The 16,993-nt window shown below is 46.6% G+C and overlaps 1 protein-coding gene across 1 annotated transcript in view; it reads left to right on the top strand.

Moving 5' to 3' along the window:
- Window positions 1-6,748: 6,748 nt before the first annotated feature.
- The window catches only part of LOC104505441 (dedicator of cytokinesis protein 5), a gene marked incomplete at both ends in the record, with an annotated part of 30,734 nt that continues 20,489 nt past the window's right edge, over window positions 6,749-16,993 (top strand). The window contains 4 exons of the mRNA XM_010151083.1: window positions 6,749-6,832; window positions 12,715-12,755; window positions 13,768-13,823; window positions 14,631-14,727. Coding sequence (XP_010149385.1) covers window positions 6,749-6,832; window positions 12,715-12,755; window positions 13,768-13,823; window positions 14,631-14,727 — 278 coding nt within the window. The remainder of the gene's footprint in view (window positions 6,833-12,714; window positions 12,756-13,767; window positions 13,824-14,630; window positions 14,728-16,993) is intronic.

Raw genomic sequence — 16,993 nt, 5'->3', positions numbered from 1 at the left:
CCTACGGCAGGTTTTCTTCGCTGTTTGTTTCCATGGCCTATGGAGGGAGCAGTAAGGAGGAGGAAGAGGCACTGAAACTGAAAAGGTCTTTGATCTGGTCAAAATGTGGAGCTACTTAAAAATGTGCACTTAGTGATAGAAAAACAGATTTCCAGATTTCTCCAAGTTTTAGAACCACCCGTGAGCCACAGAGACAGGGTTAGTACGCTGTAATGCCAAACCAAGGCACTGTAGCTTCGCTGTGCTAGCCTCTTGCAGGAAGGTAAGTCCCAAAAAGTCACTGATCATCAGAAAACTTGCCCCAGAGTCTCATCAGTGTCGCAGAGGGTTTCTGTGCAGTTCAGGTTAGAGAAGCGGCTACAGTTTGGCTGCTTCTACCCCAGCACACTCAGAGAGAGACAAGACAGCTTCTGCTGCGATGACACTGCTGGTGTCCAAATCAGTGTGTGTTTAGGATGTGTCCCTGTCCTGTGTTGCAGGATAAGTGCGCTCTGAGAACAGGATCTCCTCTATTTTCTTAGAGCTACTGTGGTATAAACACTGCAATAAATAATTGGGGGGGAAGATGACTAACGGGAATTCTTTAGACACGAAAAGATGGAGATATTTCTCTTTCCTTCATAATCACTATGTCGCTTGCTTCAACAGCTCTGAATCATCTCAGTTTGCCTGATCTGAATCTGCTAAGAAGCTCTAATTAAAACACACAGGCTAATTTGTCATTGGGTCTGCCACTTGCTCCAGAGCATTGTTGTGGAACTGGCTGTGGTTTTAGTCAGTGGAGTTCAGAGCCGGAAGAGACCATTAGATCATCCAGCCGGAGCACTTGCGTAACGCGTGTGAAGCCAACCGTATTCCCAGGGGCTGAGGTGGTTTTTTCTGAAGCACTCCAGGCTTTAAGAGATTAGACCATTGATCCTAGAGTCTGATCCAATCTGTGATGGAGGAGAGACAGGAATATCCAAAGGCTGATGATGGCATGACTGAAAGAAAATCTTGCCCCGTCCCAGATTTGGAAATCAGTTTGATTTAGACAGTTTGTTTTGGACAGACTCTGCAAAAACATAGATGATTTGCCTGTCCCGTTCCAGGACAATGTTCTGTTGTTCAGAGGAAATCAGAAAGTCGTCGTAGCAGACCTTTGACCAACCGTGCAGCTGGCAGAGGCACATCCTTGTCCTTGGCGGGTGAGCAGGTAACACTTCCTTGGATTTGGTTACTGGATAGTCCTAGGTTGGAACCACAAGTGTTGGAAGCACATTGAGGACAGTGTGGATCTTCCTGCTTTTCTTATGGTTCCCAAAAGACAGGACTGAATGTAGAACTGACAGTTACAGACACCAAAATAGAAAGGCCATCCCATACCCTTCTGCATAGGCAGACTATGATTTCGCAGTTGATTTAATACCCTTTTTTAAGATAACCCAGCTTAAAAAATTTAAGGATAAACAAAAGTCTTTCCAAGTGCATTCTTGTGCATGAGGTCAGCCTGAAGCAGTAAGTATACAAGGTGTTAAAGATCCACCTCTAGCTCATCAGATGTTTGACTCTGAGGCCTAATGATGGCTGTTAATTAAAGCATTTCCATCCACATAATCCTGTTGTTCTGGATTATTTGCATTCAGAAGGCTCAGCAGTCACTTGCAGCTTTGTGGAATTGACACTGAAGGTCTCCATCGACCAGTTCAGGGGGAGTAACTCTTCCTAACACCCAGTTCATGTGCATGTTCCACAGTGTTGAACCATGACTGCCTTTTTTTTGTTTTTGAAGTAGTCTGACATATAAATCTTAATTATGTTATTCTCAATTTTTCAGACACAAATTCCTGGGAAGTTACAAGAACGTTTTTGCTCAAACATCAAAAAGCCTTTGTTCCTATTAAGAATTAATTCCTTGGGCAGTTCCTTCTTTTTTAAATAAAGCTGCTGTGTTTTTTGGTTATATCTTGGCAACAGATAGCATACCAGGCTTCTCCAAACGGGGCTGTCCTGCGTAAATGCCGTTTCTTAATACGGGGTTGTTGCAGCATAAAAGCACATACTTCTGTTTCCGTACAATGGTTTTTGACTCTTGGGTTGAAAGACGTAATGAGACGAAGTCTGGTTGTTGCGGCAGCGCTGAATGCGAGTCTTTGTTCGGCGGAAGCAGGGCACAGCCCTCTCCTGTCAGATAGTGGTGAGGGCAGGCTGCGGGGAAGGGGGACATGGCATTTGGAAGCGGTTATCGTGTCTTTGTCATGGGTGGAGGGGTGGTTATTTTGAGCCAAGTTGGAGATAATGGATCTTGCAGTGGCTGTGTTTTTCAGGCCAATAATCCACACTGGACTTAAACAAGTTATTGAGGAAAGGATTCTATTTCATTATGCTCTGAACTACACCCAAAATAGTCACAGTTCCTGCCTCATTTGCTTCAGTTCCAGACGTTTTCGCTGAGCTGCGCTTTTAGAACAGTCTTGAAAACACGTGACGCTCTTGTGGTTAAAACGGGTCTAGGAATTAATATTTGTTTTCCTCTCTGAGTATGCTGTAGATGAAGAGAATGATGCTTGGTTTTTCTGACCTCGACTTCTCTGTGTGTGAGAGAACAGCGGCTACCGTTGACATCTGCCGGTGGTTGTGTGTGCAGGGCTCAGGAGCTGGCTGGTCCAGATGTGTGCTGGCTCTTTGGAGCGTGGCCAGATGTGGCTGGCATCAGAGCCGACCGCACTGTCGCCTCCCCCCAAGTGAGTGTGGCTGGTGGGCACCGCAGGGAGGAGCCTGACGCCGCTTCCATGGAAATGTGCCACAACTCCCACTGGTTTCAGGAAAAGCCAGATCGGGCTCAATGGGTTGCTGACACACCTCTTGGGAATTCGGGCTTCTCCCAGGGCTCTGACAAAGTGAAGCTTTGTGGGTTGGTCTGTTTTGGGCTTTTTTAATGTAGTTGTACTCCTCGTTTCCTACCCCATGGATGGCGTTGAGGCTTCTTACTGTCTTAAGGGACAGTGTCTGGTGTTTCTCAGATCAGGAATGTGTGCTGTGAGTTATCTTGTGCCTTCACACATCTGGAGGGAGCAACGTAACTGAACTTGCTCGTCCCACCGTAACGCTGCGGCGTGCAGCCCACGTCAGACTGCGCCTTCTCGGAAAGCTCTGGCTCGCCGTTACCTGCTGCTTGAAGCCCTGCCTGGAAAGCCCGTGCCATCTTGGGCTTCCTCTGCCATTCGTGTAGTCCTTGTTTCTGGCGATGGCTGTTGCGTGACGCTTCGGAGCAGGGCGGTGCATCCCCGAGATCCAGCGCGCACCCCCAGCTGTGCAACGCTGGGGAGTGCCTTCCCCGTCCGTTCTGAGGATTCACCTTCTGCCCTGGAGCATGAAAACTGCTTCTTATCTTCACCTGCATTGCTCTGGCTGCTGTCATCAGCCATAAAGTTATCTGCTGCCCTTTTCAAACCGCCCCATGCTGACTCCTCTGACCTTCCATCCTAATGAATTCCATGGGCTGGATACATCCTTGGAAAAACCAATGTCTTCAACATATTTTCCGCCAGTCAAACTGGGGGAATCTGCCTTCGTGTCAATTAAATTACAAATGTTGCCTGTAGTTACGCTCGGAGAATACGATTGTCAAAACAAACCCAGATCTTTCTTAGGGATCGTGTTTTCCATCTCATCTCTCTTTAGATTCAATTTGTGAGACTTCATTGCTGCTTTTCATTCAGGATGATAAAAGGAACAGAATCGCTGTTCCAAAGTGAATTTCAAGGGCAAAATCTCAGCTGAAGGGAGAAGACTTAACTTCAGATATTCCTGCAAATTTGGGGACGAAAGTCTCTCTTCTTTCTTCCTTTCTAGCTGCACTGTCAGGATTTTATATGAAGGATTTGTATGTTTTCATGCCATGACCATGTTTCTTCTGTGCAGCTTCCTTTTTCTTTGAAGTCTGGAAGAGGTCAGATTAAACACACACAGTGAAGCAGGGCTAAGCAGTTCAAATAACTGCGGATGGGCTATTTCGGACAGGACTGGCTTCAAGCAGCAGGAAGCATCACTTGCAAACAGTAAAGCTCCCAGGGAAAATATGCCAGCAATTTGTCTTTTATAACTTTGCACATAACCACTGGGGAGGAGGTTTTCTATACAGTGGCCCTCTGTTCTTGCCTGATTCCATCTAGCCAAGCAAGATACTACAAATCAGGCCTTTTTGATGTGCAGTGGCAGAATTGGTTCCTTCAGCTTGTAAATCCTACGCATGGGGATCCGAAAGCAGGGCGAGAGCAGGGAAGGAACCTGCAATGTCTAGCCCTGTCTTGTGGCTGTTGCTCTCTTTGGTTTTGAATTCAGCGTCTGTTCCCAAAAGAAAGGCTTGTCTGATGCCCGCCCACCTTGGTTGCACACTTGGTGCAGCTCAGACTGCTTTTGTCTGAAGCTAAAGCAGCGATTTATGGGAAAACACAGGCTGGTATTTATGTAATGTCCGCTTGACCCTGAGAAACCCAAGACACCTAGAAACTGTATGTAGGAACCCCTGTCCGTACAAGCACATGTGTGTTCGGGAACAGCAGCAGTTTCTCATGGGGACCCCAGCCGTGAAACGGGAATCCCTAACGGCATTTTGGGACAAAGCGAGGCAGCCCAGCTGGAACCACCAGGAGACAGGATACAGTCAGCCAAGTTAGGAATTGGCTGAGACGCTCTGCTTTAAATCTTCCAAGTCTGTCGACAGTGCTATAGGGTTGTTAAGGTCTGTGGACTGCTGGGTGCCTGGACATCCCCCGAGGAATGACCCCTGCCATGAGTGCAGCGTCCCCGTGGCACGTTCTGGGCCAGCGTTTGAGCACTGGCTCCAAAGGGAGCCTGTGTTGGTGTATCCCCCCACACCGCTCCTTGCTGCACCGTGGGGGGGTTGGGGTGTCCCACTCCGGTGATGGCTGGCAGCATCCCTGCTTCACGTTTGGCGTTGTGGTGGTGGGTTTTTTTTCTCTGCTTCCCTTGGGGCGGGCGCTGCGCTCCTGCGCTGACCTCTGCATCACATCCAACACTAACCAGTTCTTCAATCCGTTTGTGACCTCGGCATCTGTCAGTACAAGGTAGTTCTTAATAGACTGCTTTCATCTACTGCTGTGTTTGTCCGTGGCCATAAACATTATCCAAATTTTTCTGCAAAAATGCTGAGGGGTTTTTTACTTCTGGGCCTATTCTGGGGCCTCTGAGGTCTCCGAATGGAATATCCAGCTCACCAGTGAGTTTTTAATATCTTGGCTTACAACATCTTTGCGGGGAGGGAGAGGAAACTGGATGCAAAGCAGCTGGTGCCTTAGGAGCGCAAGTCCAGTAAAATTCCTGTCACCCTCTGGAAAACGCTAATTGACTCGGCGCGAACTCTTTGCATCTGTGGGCGCGAATTACGGCCACTGCGAACAAACACTGCCCCTGCAGCAGAAAAAATGAGTATCTGTGCTCAGGGTCTGGTTGAGATGCGGGAGGGAATTCGCATGGCCTGCCTGCTCCGGTTGGATTATTTATACTTACGATATGTTAAAGAAAGCCAGCATAGGTGGGATAACTTCCGGTGTGGTAAGCCACAGTCATTTATTTATGCTGGTTCCGTGCCAGGAACAAATATACCTCATCTTGAAGGGAATGATATGCATTTGATGTGAATTTCCTAAGAGCTCAACTTTTTATTTATTTATTTTTCAGAGGGCCCTCTTCAAACACAAACCCCCCGAAGCCTGAAGAATTTTCCCAAAGCCCCCTGAAAACGTTTGCATGATTTATTTGCCTTCTTTAAAATAAACATTGTGCTTACTTCACTAACCCGTTTGCTTGGGGAGCAGATTTGGATACGTAAACGTGACACGTGTGTGTGTGAGAAGATTGTGTTGCTGCACGATATGATCTGTACTTAAACCAGTGCTTTAAATAAAGGGGTGAATCTCGCTTTGGAAGAGGAGTGGTCCGTTCTGATTTAGCTGATCAATTCTTTGAGCCGGACCATTTTATGTCATTTTACCTGCTCTGGTTTGAAAGGAGGTTCAGACTGAACTTTCTCACCCTGACAAGCTGCCAGCAGCTCTAAGGAGAGCTCTTGTGCTTTACCTGGGGACGCAGTGCGCCGCCAGAAAGCTCCAGGGAAAAGGCAGTTGAGAAGCATGGGCTTCTGGACTTAATCCTAGTGCTGCTGGAAATCCCATAAGCATTCAGATTAGCTTTGTCTTTGGTAGGGATTAAATTTGAAGAGAATCTCAAATTTTCGTGCCGAGACTGGTTCTTGTCTGGGAAGAGCCTTTAGTAGCAAATAGCCTGAGGTATTTAGTATAGAATAGTGGCATTTATTTCTGGTGACATCCAATTTATCTTGTTTTGCCAGTGTTTGAGAGTGCTGCATTGCAGTCAGACCTGTGAAACGCTAATAAACATGCTAATTACCTAATTGATCCATAACCTCTGCCTGAGGTAATAGTGACCTTTGCTGGGCAGGTTGTCAGTAAAGTAGGAAGATGTAGCGTCACAGATCTGTATTAAAGACAAACTTTGTTGGCTGTCAAGAATCATGTTCCTTATCCTGGCAGGAACTGATGGTAGGAGAGGATAGATGTGCCGCGTGTTCTTCCATTGGTTATGCACACAGCATAGTTTAGTAACATTATTGTGCTTTTTCAAATCATATTCTGCCTTTGCCAGGTGCCATGACGCCAGATTTCACCATCTGATTACCTCTCAGCTTTCATAATTGTGTTTTTCATCTTTCTCTTCCCCTTTTTAGCAATCTACAATTATGATGCTGCCCAAGATGTGGAGCTCTCCTTGCAAGTTGGCGACACTGTTCACATTTTGGAGATGTATGAAGGTAGGTTGCAGATCCCTTCCAAGTACTTTGCAGCAGGGTTGTGAAAGTAAATATAACAAATCAAGATTTTTTTTTTTAAATAACACAAATCTCAGATCTAGATTTTCAAGTTCTGAATGCCCAGAAGTGCAGAGCTTGCTGTGTGGTGTTTGCTGCTTGCACTTTACTGTTAAAGCGGTATTAAAAATGCATAAACCACAGAAGCGGCCGTCATCCCCTCTGTTCTGGCAGAGGTTTGTCAAGGTAAGATGGCACTGGGATCTCACGGTGGCACTGCAAGAGCGAGAAACCCTTACTTCTGGCTGGGCATTCCTGTTTCCACACCACGCCTGTTTATCTTGGCTACTGCTTGTGTCCAGCCAAGTGCTTGTATAGTCATGTGAGGAACTGATCCAGCTGGAAAATAATAATAATATTTTAAAAGTAGCTTTTAACCCCAAGTAGTTCTTTGATCTGAGACAGCACAGGCAGTGGATGAAAGAAGAGGAGGAGACAGGTCTAATTGTTTCAGAACTTATGTTGGTTTAAGCTGTAAAGTCACAAACTAGCATTTTATGTTTTAAAAAGCCTTCAGTTATGGAGCTTCCATGCCCTGCTTAGTCTCTTTCTCCCAGAAGCCTCCTGGGAAGGCTCTCTGAAATGTAAATACTCTTTCCAAAATGTAGATTCACTCATTTGCACACGCAGCATCAGTTTGAGAAAGACTGGGTGTACAAAACCCCTTCGCTATCTCTGCTGGGAACAGCAAGCGCTTGTTCCGCAGCTCGTTCTTGGCTAGTTGTTCTCTTTCCGCTTCTCTCTGACCTTGATGCTGGGAACAGCCAGCCCGTTCCTACGCTCAAAGCACTTTGTGTTGCTGAGGTGAGTTTTGACACTGGTGTGTGTGATAGCGGTGCGTTTGGCCGGGGGGAGAGGGAGAAAGGGGCAAAAACCCGTATGGAACAGTACGAACTGGTTTTGCGAAAAGGCACAAGGAAGAGGGAGTGTCAGGGTTGAAAATCGGCCTCACAAAGAGAATGTGTCTTGTGCTTCCCCAAGAGTTGGGTTATTTCTTTCTCTGTTTGGTTTGTAGGTAACATCACTCTTTAATCCTACTGCTCTGTCTGTGTAATCCAGAGACAGTCAGGGATAGGAAACGAATACCCAGGGGGCATCCCTTTTTAACCTGAAATGGCCCAGTTTGGAATTTCCGCCTGCCAAGATTGATTGTAAATTGTTTGGGAACATGAATGTGTTTTCATTTGTTTTCATATGCTGAGCCATCAGCGTGGTATCCTAATCTGAGACTCTGGCACCTAGGAATTGCTGCAGTACAACTAAATACCTTTCCTGGAAACACCAGCCAAAAATTAACCTGTGAATCTACCAGAAAAGACACAGATTGTCTCCACGATGGTAACTGTATCCTAATCTGAGACTCTGGCACCTGCAGTACAACTGAATACCTTTCCTGGAAACACCATCCAAAAATTCAGGCCAGACATTGGTGAATCTACCAGAAAAGATGCAGATTGTCTCCATGATGGTAACTCTTCTGTCTTGTTTCCCATAAAGTCATCTTGAAACCACCAAATTCTGATATTCTCTCTGCTTGGGAGGAAATTTTCATGTCTTAGTGCATCTATGTTCTTTCCTTAGGGACATGAGCTTTCAGCTTTGTTTCCAGGCACCCCTGGGATGTGTTTTTAGAGTCAGTGTTCTCACAAGAAGCTTTTTCTGTTCCTTCTCATGCTGATGATGTGTACTTAAGCATACAGGTCCAGTCTGGTAAAAGTGGGGTTTTGTTCTGCTAATCACTGTTCTTATCTGGATACACAAGTCTCAATTTAAGAAAAAGTTCCATTTAACCAGGGTGTTGGCTTTGCCCGAGGAAAGGCTCAGAGATGCCTTGTGCAGTCCCTGTTTTCAGTCGGTGTGGGTTATCCCTGCCGTTCCTTAGGCTCTCGGTTCTTCAGGGAATTAAAGGGGAGTTTTTCAGGGTTGTGTAGAGACACTCGTGTGATGGTAACAGCCACTTGGGAAATCTTGCTCCCTGCTGTTATTCCCTACCACTGGATGCACAGGAGCATTTTTCTGAGTTACCAGAAGATTCTCAGGGCTGTTGCACGACCATTCGCTTCCTGCTCTCCCAGTCATCTGGAACATGCCCCCCTTTTCCTCCTGGCTGCAGTCAGCAGGTACCTGTTCCCTGGCCATGCAGTGAAGGCTCTGTGTCAGCCAGCCTTCGCTCAGAGCTCTTTGTGTTCTGCATCTGGGACTTCGGCCGGCCCTGCTGTCCGCAGGGCTTGCGGGGCACCCTTTGTTCCTGGCAGCGAGGCAGCAAGGCCGAGGCTTGCGCTGGGTTTTGGTGTTAACAGTAAATGTTATCTGCCTCTGGCTGGCTGAATAGCCCTGAGACACAACATGGTGCAGGAAGCCACTGCGGGAGGTGTGTGAGGAGCGAGGAGCAGTACACTGAATTAACAGGCGAGGCAGAAGCACGCATGCGGTTTGGTGCGGGGCTCTGCTGCGCAAGCTTCGAGTGCTGCGTGGCTTTGCCACCCACACTGTGAAGGGGAGAGTGCCTGCAGTGGGGTGCTGCTGCCTAATGGCCTCACACTGAGAAAGCACCTTCACAGTGCACATCCCTGCTCGTCTGTGCTAGTGCATGCTGTCGGGAGCTAGAGCCCATTGCAGAGGCTGCAAGTCCTTGGGAGGTTGGCAGAGTTTGAAGTGAGGGTCTGGCACTGCACTTTTGTTAGTAAAGTTGTAATGCACAAAGGTCTGGAGGATACCAGTTTTCTCAGATTTACCTTCCCTTTAAAACAAAAGCACAGATACCCTGTGCAAAGCCTGGTTTGTTCTTGTAGGTGTCTTGGTCACCATACGCTCTCCTAATGTGCAAAGCCAGGCTTTTTCTATCCCTCCTTTCTCTGCTCGGCTGTCTGGTTGCAGAAGGGCACGAAGTCTTTGTACAAAATTACTTTCTCTGCTTGATAATAAGATGAGCAGTGTGTGCTTATCCTGCTGATTGCAAATAATGTCAAGACTGAGCCTGTGCTGCAGATCCAAGGAAAGGAGGAAACTTGCTGTGTCCAGTAGTTTGAAGGCTGCTTCGGTGCAGGATTTACTTGCTCTCTGGGAATCTGTCCTTGAGTAGTGAGCTGGGGAGGATACGTTTCCGTTCAGGGGAATCTCTTTAATCTGCAGTATATTTGAGTATTCCAGGCAAGCTGTGGGAAATAGCCATATTATGGGTGGCAGGAATGTGTGCCCGCACTCTGTGATTCTGAGCAGTTTCTTCTCCTGATGAATACAAGTTTGTATTGCATTTGTTCCATGTTTCGGCCTTTGCCTTGCTTGTGGCGGCTGTAGGTAAATGCAGCGATCCCTCGCTGTGTTTCAGCGCGAGGTGTGTTGTGGTACCGAGAGACGGCACGCTGCGCTGGAAGGGGAGCAAAGGCCTGGTGGTTAAGCACGTGACGAGGGATTGCATCACTGTGTATGATTTCTCATCATCTAAATTATTGTAATTTGAATAATTTCACTTAGATTTTCTGATATTTTACATACTGCATAAAATCCATTTAGTGAAAGGTAACTGAGGACCTGTGTTCAGTTAAACCCAAGACCCAACCCCAAACTTTGAGGTTTCTTTGCAAGACTCTCTCTGCTACCCGTGCGTTATTAACCAGGCTTCAGCCTGGGAGTCTGTTGTAGTAGCTGAAATTTGCCATGTCATCTTCAACTGAAAAGCCTTTCTCCATTTAGCACGTCTCTGCTTGGGGAAAATATTTGGCAAACACGTAACCAGTCTGCCATTCCTATGAAGCTTTAGGCAGGTTTTGTTAAGAAGAAATCAAATAACCAACTGCCAAAAGCTTCTGTTCCTTTAAAAATGATGGATAAGATTATTGAAAATTGGAGCCGAATTCTGAAAAAGTCGCAGGAGATGTGTGCTGAAGGAGTTTTGCACAATAACATACAATGTGCTTTTATGCAATGATTGCAAAATATTTTACGGGAACGTGGTTAATGCAAAGAGGCCGCTTTAAACATGAGGAAGCTGTGGTGTGGGAAGGGGCTGAGACACTGTCAAATAGAATTGAAATCCCTGGGAAAATATTCTTCTTAAATTCCATGAGCTTTGTATCACACCCGTAATAACTTGTACTTGACCAATCAATTAATTGCAACTTAGATAAAAATAGGACCTAAATCTTCTCATCCCTAATCCAGGACCTTATCCATTGCTCCATGATTGATCTATAATCTTATCTTCATCCTGTGGAAGGAATGGAATTTCCTATTTTCCTCTTAACTTACTAGTGGAATATTGGGTCAAGCTGATTCACCTCATTGCTAGAGAAAGGGGAAGAAACTGCCAAAAAAAAAAAAAACCAAAACAAAAAACAAACCCAAAACCAAACCAACAACACCGTACCCCCTAAAAAAACCCCTAAACCAAAACAACAGGACAAATCCCCACCCAAGCTCTGATTTAGGGTGAGGGGTCTCAGATCCATGGTTCTTCATGGAACCTCGTTTGCTATGTGTGTAAATACGTTGGTGAAAACAAACGAAGCAGCCGACCCACACCCCACAGCTTTCCTCCTCTCTTCCTTGCCTGATTATTCCCTTAAATCCCTTTGCCTCCTTGACGCTGCTCCTTCTGCCAGGCAGCTGAGCATAATCATCTTGGATCAGGGGTGTCAGTCTCTGGACACAGTTCCTGCTTTGCAGACCATGATCCAAACCCTCCGTGGTGCCGGGAGGTTGGGTCAGCATTTTCCGTTTCAGTGCAAGTGGAACCTCGGGAAAAGCCCAAACCCAGAGCTGTAGGGCATGGTTAGTTGAGGGCTGGGGCGTGGAGTCGTGACATCTGGAACGATGTTTCTAGTGGGTAGGTGTCGGTGAGAAAGCGCAAGTCACGTCAAGTCCCAGAACCGTACAGGGGGCGTTATGTCTGTCCATCAGCGTTGAAAATAGAGCAGGTTCTTCTTCAAAAATGCTTAGTTTGGTATTTCCGGTGCAGTCACTTCAGGAGGACAGAGGTGACGATGGCCAGGACAGGCCATGGTCCTCTCGCTCGTGGCCAGGAACAGGCACCCGGTGCGGGAGCGCTTGGTCGCACGCAGCTTTTACGGCGCCGAGCCAAATGCCGAAGGTGAGGGTGGAGAGGAAACCCCCTTGGCCTCACCGCTTGGAGTTGGCAGAAGAGCGGGAGGGACGTGCCCACGGCCGCGCTGCTGTCCTCTCCGCTCATTTAGCGAGGCCTGCCTGAGAACATAAATACAGCAGTTCTTTCATTCCCACGTGTTTCAGTCACCTTGAAATCAAAACACTGGTCAGACCCCGGGTGCGGAAGAGAGAAGGAAGCGGCGGATGCTTCTGAGGCTTGGGGATCCCAGTTACTGCTTTGTGTCTTATACTTTACTGGCTCTTGTCAAGGTCATATTGAGAAACAGCATCTGCACCAGGGCAAGTGGGTTTTTGCCTTATCTAATAAAGCCTTCAGCCTCCCTTTGAAGGAAGGCTTTAGACTGAGTCACAGAAGAGAATAAACACCCTATACGATGTGGAACTTGAGCACAAGCTATAAGATGATTTGGATGACAATACTTTATGGAACAAGGATTGTCACTTCCAAATGTATAGCAGGGAGTGATCTGCTTTTCCACTGACCCCTCTCGGATACGCAGAGCAGAAGCGAGGGTGTCGGGGCATGGTGTGCAGAGGCACCCTTCTGCCCCAGCCTAGGAACTGCCGATGAGCAGAGCTGTCTTCACAACAGGAGATCTCAAACGAGCAGGAGAACAGATTTATGTTGGAGAAGGACGGTGTGTATTTAATTGCTGTAGACAGGAAAAAAAAAAATTAATATTTTTGTTTGCCTTTGACAGGCTGGTACCGAGGATACACGCTCCGAAATAAATCTAAGAAGGTAGGACCTCCCTTTGCAGTAACTCCAGTTTCTGTTTCACACCTTGCCAGACCCCACCCAGTGCTGTAATCTGCTCTGCTTCTGCTGTATTTCTTGTCTTAATGTTGTGCAGGCCTCCTGATCCACGTCCTTTAGCGACAGCAATAAATGCCCTCGGGCTAAATGTTTCAGAACCATTAACTGGGTACTCACTCCTCCGGTCTAAGCGGGGTAATGCAGTTTGAGCTGGCAGAATTGGCGGTTGCCTATCTGTGTATGTGAGCTTATTGCTTTACTGTTACATGTCTGGGACCTGTGCACATCCAGCAGTAGTTATAAATAATGGTAAGATTAGAGCTTTGATTTGACTTGGAAAACATTCCAAAATTTATATATATGTGAGTCTTAGCCAAACTTCTTGAGGTTTGTGAAACCAGCCTGAAAACTGCCTGGAAATCTGGTTTCCCATAGGAATCCAGGCACCTCTCATGTGGTAACATCCTTCACAGTCTCCGTTTTTCAGGCGTAAGGGGGAATGAAAATTAAATAGGAGAGGATTACAGCACTTCTGGAAGGTTTCCCTTAAATAAAGGAAACTTGGGGCTGGGGAAGTTCCACAAACGCTGTCATGTGGTTGAGCCTCTCTCGAGCCACAGTTCCAGGGCAGCTTGACAAATGACTCCAGGAATATTTCAGAGCAAGGGCAAATGAGTATGAGTGATGGTTTGCAAGAGTTCGCAACATTTTGTATGGGACGATGGGTGTTACCACAGTGAAACAAGGAATTGAGTTCTCTGGGGTGCTGATATCAAATAGGGTGCTCAAGCGCGCAGCCTGGTGCTCCTTACTGGTTCTTTCCTGTGATACTGGGACTGGTGGAGCTAAGGCGTTTCTGTTATAGGTAAGCTAAGCATCAGTCACAGCTCCTCATCTGCAGGTCATGCTCTTAACCCTTTTCCCCTGCTTTTCTGTAGTTTTGTCCTGTCAGACCCTGTGGTATCATTACTGATTTTATTCCTGCATTTGTTTTCAGGGCATTTTCCCAGAAACATACATCCATTTGAAAGAGGCAATCGTGAAGGACCGGGGGTAAGTTGTTGCTTCTTGGGGTGTCCTTCTGGTGGCAAAAGCAATGCAATGCTGTTTCATATCAAAACAAACAAAAAACCAACTTAAGTAGTGGTAGCTGCAGTGGGTGCCCTGGGTCTGCTGGGCGTACCGCTGGGCCAGATTGAGCTGCACAACTTCATTTTCTGAGAGCATCATACACACCAGGGAGTTGTAGGCAGAGGTGCGGGAGGATATTGTCTGCAAGTCAGAAAGCTCTGCTAGACGAGTTAGTGGTGAGGCAGGTCGTCAGGCTGCACTGAGCTCCTCTGGGGACTCCCACAAGTTGTAACGCTCTAGCTCGCAGCCGAGTAGCCAGCAGGAGTGTGGATTCCTTCCTGTCTTGGAAAGCAGTTAAGGAAATGACTCCTCATTTGATTCTTAGAGCTGATTCTCTGATTATATAGTGAGAGGAAAACAGCAGTTGCAAAGGAAGAGAGTTCAGAAAGTGCGTTCTTTTTTTAAGCAACTATGGCTGAGTTCCCATTGCAAGTGGTGATTCTTCCAAACTTAACTCTTGTCTGCTGAGCTTGTTTCTGGGATGGATCCACTGAGAAGGGCAAGACTGAAAGAAACTTGTTTGCATTTACAGTGGATGCTGAGTGTGCGTACGTGTGGTGGAGAACCAACTGAATGTGTTACGAATCTTGGCATCGTGTGTGAGTGAACTGTGTGAATGTCAAACCCTCTGAAATCTCCTTTTACATATTTAACAAAAAAGGATGTTTTACTACTAGGTTTTACTCTCGAATAACACCTTTTTTCTATTTTGCTTCTTTTTTTCTCTAGACAACACGAAACAGTGATTCCAAGCGAACTGCCCCTTGGGCAAGAGCTCACGTCTACCCTGAGGGAGTGGGCAGTTATCTGGCACAAGTTGTATGTGGTAGGTTTTCCTCAGTGGTTGGTATCTTATTACATGAGCTCAGGTGAGTTGAGACTTTGCAGGGTGCTTTAAGACTTTGAACAGAGGTTGTGCAGAACTGTAAAACTGTCATTGTTGTAAAATCTGTCTTGGGAGGCTAAAACTGTTGCGCTCCCCACCGAACGGGATGTGTGGTCACAGGCAGCGCTGCGGCTCAGTCCGCACCACCGTGTTAGCCACGCTTGTGTGGTGACACAGAACTGACGGGACGGGTCATGCTCAGCATCGTGTCAGCGGGTTGGGGCTGCGCGTGAGTCACCGTTCACCGGTGAAACATGGGTTCCTGCTGTGCCCGTCGCGTCTCTCCTGCGTGACGGCGAGGTTTCTCAGTCGTGTGAGAAACCACGATGGTGTTTTAGCAGAACCTTTAGCAAGCCTGAACTCGGTTCTACAAGTATTGTAGGTACTAATGGAATGGTTGAGCCTCCTCCTGGAGTGCCTGCAGCTTGAATAGGCGAGGAAAAGGCTGGGAAGAGAACCGGGGTCGTGAGTGGTGGGGGAAGATTTGACTTGCCAGAAGTCACACGCTGCATCTAGTTCTCAGTGGGGCAGGAGGGAGACCTCTCGTCTGCTAAATCTGTCTAGTAGCCTGAGCGTATGATAGTCACCTCAGAAAAGGCAGGAGCCAAGGTACCGTGTGGATCTGGGGGTTTTGCTGAGGTAGGTGCTTTCTTGCTCGGAGTGCCACAACTGGAGTTCACAGTGACTTGCCTTCTTCTGAAGGTGGTTGTGAAAGCACCTTGAAGAGTCGAACTTGAATTGTCCCTGTTGTCAGTGGGTTCAGGTTGTGCAGCACGTGCTCTGAGACTTTCAGTAAGATGAGAGAATGGGTTTAAATTAGCTCGAACCATTCAGTTTACCCAGAGTACACTTTCCCATTGAAAATTTCACCAGGCCCTAAGTACGTTCTGTTTGTGTGCCACGAAACAACAAGAATTTGTTCCACCCTCTTAATTTAATGAGAAGCCGTGAGTGATGGTGTTCCTGTGTAAAAAGGGAGGTTTGTTCCTGGCTTTTTTCTGTCTGAATAGCTGGAGGATCCTAGCCTCAAATCTATTTTTCTTAAGAGCAGAAATCTTTCATGTTCCTGTGCTTAACCAATATAAGTCTTAAAATAACCTTGGAAAACGCTGTGGTTTGAAATGGATTTGAGTTTATCTTATTTCCCCCTGCAGTAGGTATAAAAAGAAACAAAAAGCTGAAGGAAGGAGGAGGCATTTGAGGAGAAAAGGAAATAGGGAGGATTTTTTTTCTTTGACAGCATTTAATTTCACTTTAGTCTCTGTGGTTTTCAGCAAGCATTGCACCAGTGGGTGCAATAATGAATGTGAAAATGGGTGTTGAAGGTCATTGAGTTAATCGCAGGTGGGTAATACAAACAGCTGTGGAGATAACTCTGCTTTAGCGAGCTGTGTGTTGAGAACTGCTCTGCATTTCCCTGGAAGCCAACACGAGTTGCCTTCTCTTTGCAGTTACCTTTATGCAAGTTAAGAACATGCTTTTTCCTTTGTTTACTAAATATGTCTCTGCTATCTCCCCTCATCTGTGGCACTTCCCTCTGAAAATGAGCTGCGCTTGGCACTCGGTGCAAGTCGAAATCCTCCTAGTAACTGGCTCGCTGTGCAGTGGTACAGAGAGGATGAGGCCTGGGCTTCCTTTGGAATGGTTTAAATGGTGCAGCTGACACTTTTAAAGGTTTAATTACTTACCTAAGTGTGTATTGCTACGAATATGGTAGTTACCATAGAGCTGTCCAAGTTTTAATTACAGTGTCAGCCTGGGAGCGAGCCTGAAGCTACAGGAAAGAGGTGTATAGGTGTGTGACTGATTTTAATAGGGTGGAACCAGTAAATAGCATGAGAAGTATTTTCATTAAAGATGATCATAGTAGAAATGGCAGCAGGAAACTCTTCACAAAGCAGGTTTTGATGTCCTGTTCAGTCAGTGCTTTATAATTCCAGATGCTGCATTGATAGCAAAAGATGTAAATGCTCTGAGAGCGGCAGAGGTACAGAAAGAGCCTTCCTATACCAAGCTGGCATTCCTCAATCTGCTAGAACACAGTTGTGGTCATCTAACATCATCTCTCTGTTCTGTGGATAAAAACATCCAGCCTAGCAGCTTTGAAGTGCTGGAAAACACCACATCTATTTCTGGTCTCTGAGGTTTTTCTAATAATGTCCTGAGGAAAAGGTGAAGACACAGAATCTTGGGACACTTGAACCTT

Source organism: Eurypyga helias, unplaced genomic scaffold, assembly GCF_000690775.1.
Source record: "Eurypyga helias isolate BGI_N326 unplaced genomic scaffold, ASM69077v1 scaffold25384, whole genome shotgun sequence".
Taxonomy (NCBI): domain Eukaryota; kingdom Metazoa; phylum Chordata; class Aves; order Eurypygiformes; family Eurypygidae; genus Eurypyga; species Eurypyga helias.
Note: the sequence above shows the minus strand (reverse complement) of the source record. Positions and strands in the feature narration are given on the sequence as shown.